Source organism: Pteropus alecto, unplaced genomic scaffold, assembly GCF_000325575.1.
Source record: "Pteropus alecto unplaced genomic scaffold, ASM32557v1 scaffold34, whole genome shotgun sequence".
Taxonomy (NCBI): Eukaryota; Metazoa; Chordata; class Mammalia; order Chiroptera; family Pteropodidae; genus Pteropus; species Pteropus alecto.
The window spans coordinates 2674057-2675018 of record NW_006435763.1 but is presented as its reverse complement, the minus strand read 5'-3'; the positions used below and the strand labels follow the sequence as shown (position 1 = coordinate 2675018).

The following is a 962-nucleotide window of genomic DNA, read 5'->3' as shown; positions in this document are numbered from 1 at the left end:
TCCCTCCCTCCCTCCACCGCACGCGCGCGCTGGGGCTCACACACGCCCCCCTTCCCTTCCCCGCTCGCCCGCCGGCCCCTGTTTACCTAAAGGTTAGTATCTAGACCCCGAGGAGTGGACCCCTCCCCAAAACCCAAGACTTCAGGGCCACGGGCCCAAGTCCGCTTCAGTCCTCGGTGGGCAACGGCAACAGGGCGAGGGAGGGTAGAGACCACCCCCCCACACACACACACGCACACACATGAACGCTCATACCACACCTGTGCGAAACCCAGCGCCCCCTCTCCACGCTCGGAGCCGAAGTTGGCTTCCCCAGTGACATTCCAGGGCCGAGAGGCTGGGGCGGGGATGGGGGGGCGCCATTGCCAGGGGAAGGTGGAGAAGGGAGAGACGGGGGAGCAGCGCCCAGAGGGGAGGGCGAGGGGAGAGGCAGCCCACCTGGACATGTGCTCCCTTTGGGGCCGGTGCGCCTTCTCCAGTCCCAGCTTGGTGAAGATGCCCACGAGCACCATGACCGCCACCACCCCGCAGATGATGTAAACGATCAGGTTGGTCTTGTCCTTGGTGGGGTCGTGCAGGGGGTCGTCCTTGCGCGCGGGGGGCTTGCCGGTGTTGAGCCACAGCGGAGTGTCGTAGTTGGTGCAGGTGCTCTGGTTCAGTCTCCGCTTCTTAAACGTGCAGCAGAACCGGAAGCCACAAGTCCCGCAGCAGAAGATGAAGTCGCCCGAGCTGCAGTTGAACGGCGGGTCCCACTGGCCCATGACATCGAAGTAGCCCCGGCAGAAGTCCGGCGTGGGTGCCCGGGTCGGGGGCGCGTCCGAGACCCCCGCGCCCTCGCCGGCCTCTCCCGAGGCGGCCCCGGAACGGTTGCCCCCCGTCAGCACCCCCACGCCGCCCAGCTGGGCCAGCTGCCCGTGCCCCGCTCGCTCCTGCGCCCGGCACACGCGGGCGCACAGCTCGGT

The 962-nt window shown here is 68.0% G+C and overlaps 1 protein-coding gene across 1 annotated transcript in view; it reads right to left on the bottom strand.

Moving 5' to 3' along the window:
• SHISA9 (shisa family member 9) overlaps positions 1-962 on the bottom strand; it is a 262273-nt gene that overhangs the window by 259830 nt on the left and 1481 nt on the right. The window contains exon 2 of the mRNA XM_015588575.2: positions 439-956. Within this exon, the coding sequence (XP_015444061.1) occupies positions 439-956 (518 nt within the window). The remainder of the gene's footprint in view (positions 1-438; positions 957-962) is intronic.